The following is a 1794-nucleotide window of genomic DNA, read 5'->3' as shown; positions in this document are numbered from 1 at the left end:
AATAGAAGAACACCGAAGTCTTCCAAAGCTTTCAGATCGACAATCATCGTATAGCAGAAAATGGAAGTCGAATCGTGCATTTTCGGCTTACACACGAACTCACAGTGGTAATCATGCACCTTCTGTTTTGCGGCTCCCAAATAGTAGGTATGGTGTGGGTAAATTTCAGGCTCGATCTGGCAGCTCTGCCGGTCGCCATTGCCTCGTGGTATCGCGTCGTAGAGAACTGAAAAATTCGCGTTACAACCTGTGCATTTCACAAAATGTTCGCGTGTGCAAAGTTTATTTAAAACTGCGAGGGTCATTCGACCTTCCAAGTAATTGCAGTAAGTGGGATTATGTCAAAGTTTGATCCCTGGAATTATGACGACAAAAAATTGTTTAACGTGAAATGTGAATACGCTTCAAGCAGAAATGGAAAATGTCCTGCACATATTCTCTTCGTCTGCAGTAAGTATGGTTAAAAACTCATTTATTTTGTTACAAGTTAACTTTTTATTTATATTTATATTATTATATACAGTAAGGACGTTTACTATGTAGTCATATGGAATATAATTATATAAACTCTAGCATACAATGCAACCCGTTTTCGATTTGTGTAATGCAAAAAAGTACTATATAGGCGATTTTAATTCGGTTTCCAAATCTCCCGCGCTCGAGATCTTGCGTTGATTGGACAAAGGCTCGAAACTCAGAAGACGTGCGCAAAATATACGTATAACCAAATTCTGAAAAAAGGTTATGTTCCCCAGGATTCACCGTCCATTTCAAATAAATTTTAAGTTACGAATTAAAAACAATGTAACACAATATTAGAATGTGATCACAAAAATTCTCGGGACACAGTTTCTTTGGGAAATTTTTCTTAAATCTTTGTGTGGGAAATCTTTTTTATTCGTTAAAATCATTGAATTATTTGAAATCTGTATTTAGTAAAAAAAATCTTCTAAAATGTTTTCAAACCTTTTTAAATCTTCCAACTGTTTTAAAATCTTTAAAACCTGGTGAACTGTAACCTTTTCAAAATCTTTGAAACCCTTTACATCTTTTAAAAGTTTAAAAATCTTTGTGAAATTGTTATGAAATATTTAAAGTCTGATAAACACGCCTTTATAAAATTTTCAAAATCCTTTTATATATCTTAAAATCTTTGAAACATTTTGAAATCTTTATTAAAGTTATGTAATATGGTGTATACTCAAAAACCGAGTGGTGAAACTCTTGAAAATTCCGTTATATGGCCATGGCTCATTCTAATAGAGCTTTTTATTCTAGACGTCGGCAGTGCGCACGTGCCGAAATTTTACGTCATTTCCGTATTTTTCGAACAGTTTTGTGTCGAAATGTATGGAAAATATTATCAATAAAAACAACAAAAAATTAACTTGTAAATAACAGAGATTTTTAAGGTAGAACATTTTTAAGTCTATTTAAAAAAACGGTGAAAAACGTGCAAAGAGTGCGGCGACCAAGGCCATTATTTGCATCTGTTGGCATCTGTCATCTTCTAAAAAATGCTTCAAAATTCGGCGAAACTCACGAAAGATGATTATCCACTTGCAAAATTATTGTACGAATCAATAGAAGAGCATAGTATTGAGCAGCTGAAAGGATGTCCTAAATGTAGGAAACCACCATTAAAAGGAAAAAAACGTGATTTAGTGGAAAGGTTAGTTGATTTTTTGTATGGCAGGTATACCAGGTGTATACATATGAAACCGGTATTTTTTCAAGAAAAAAACACATTTATTTCAAGAGAATGATAACAAATATTTTATTCAAAGTATGCGC

At 33.3% G+C, this 1794-nt stretch overlaps 1 protein-coding gene across 1 annotated transcript in view; it reads left to right on the top strand.

Annotated features, from left to right (window-relative positions):
• The first annotated feature begins 228 nt into the window (after positions 1 to 228).
• Positions 229 to 1794, top strand: part of LOC117174923 — a 41561-nt gene continuing 39995 nt past the window's right edge. Inside the window, exon 1 of the mRNA XM_033364379.1 lies at positions 229 to 450. Coding sequence (XP_033220270.1) covers positions 339 to 450 — 112 coding nt within the window. The 5' untranslated portion in view covers positions 229 to 338. The remainder of the gene's footprint in view (positions 451 to 1794) is intronic.

The sequence above is a fragment of the Belonocnema kinseyi genome, chromosome 6 (assembly GCF_010883055.1).
Source record: "Belonocnema kinseyi isolate 2016_QV_RU_SX_M_011 chromosome 6, B_treatae_v1, whole genome shotgun sequence".
NCBI lineage: Eukaryota > Metazoa > Arthropoda > Insecta > Hymenoptera > Cynipidae > Belonocnema > Belonocnema kinseyi.
This window is presented reverse-complemented; position numbering and strand designations above follow the sequence as displayed.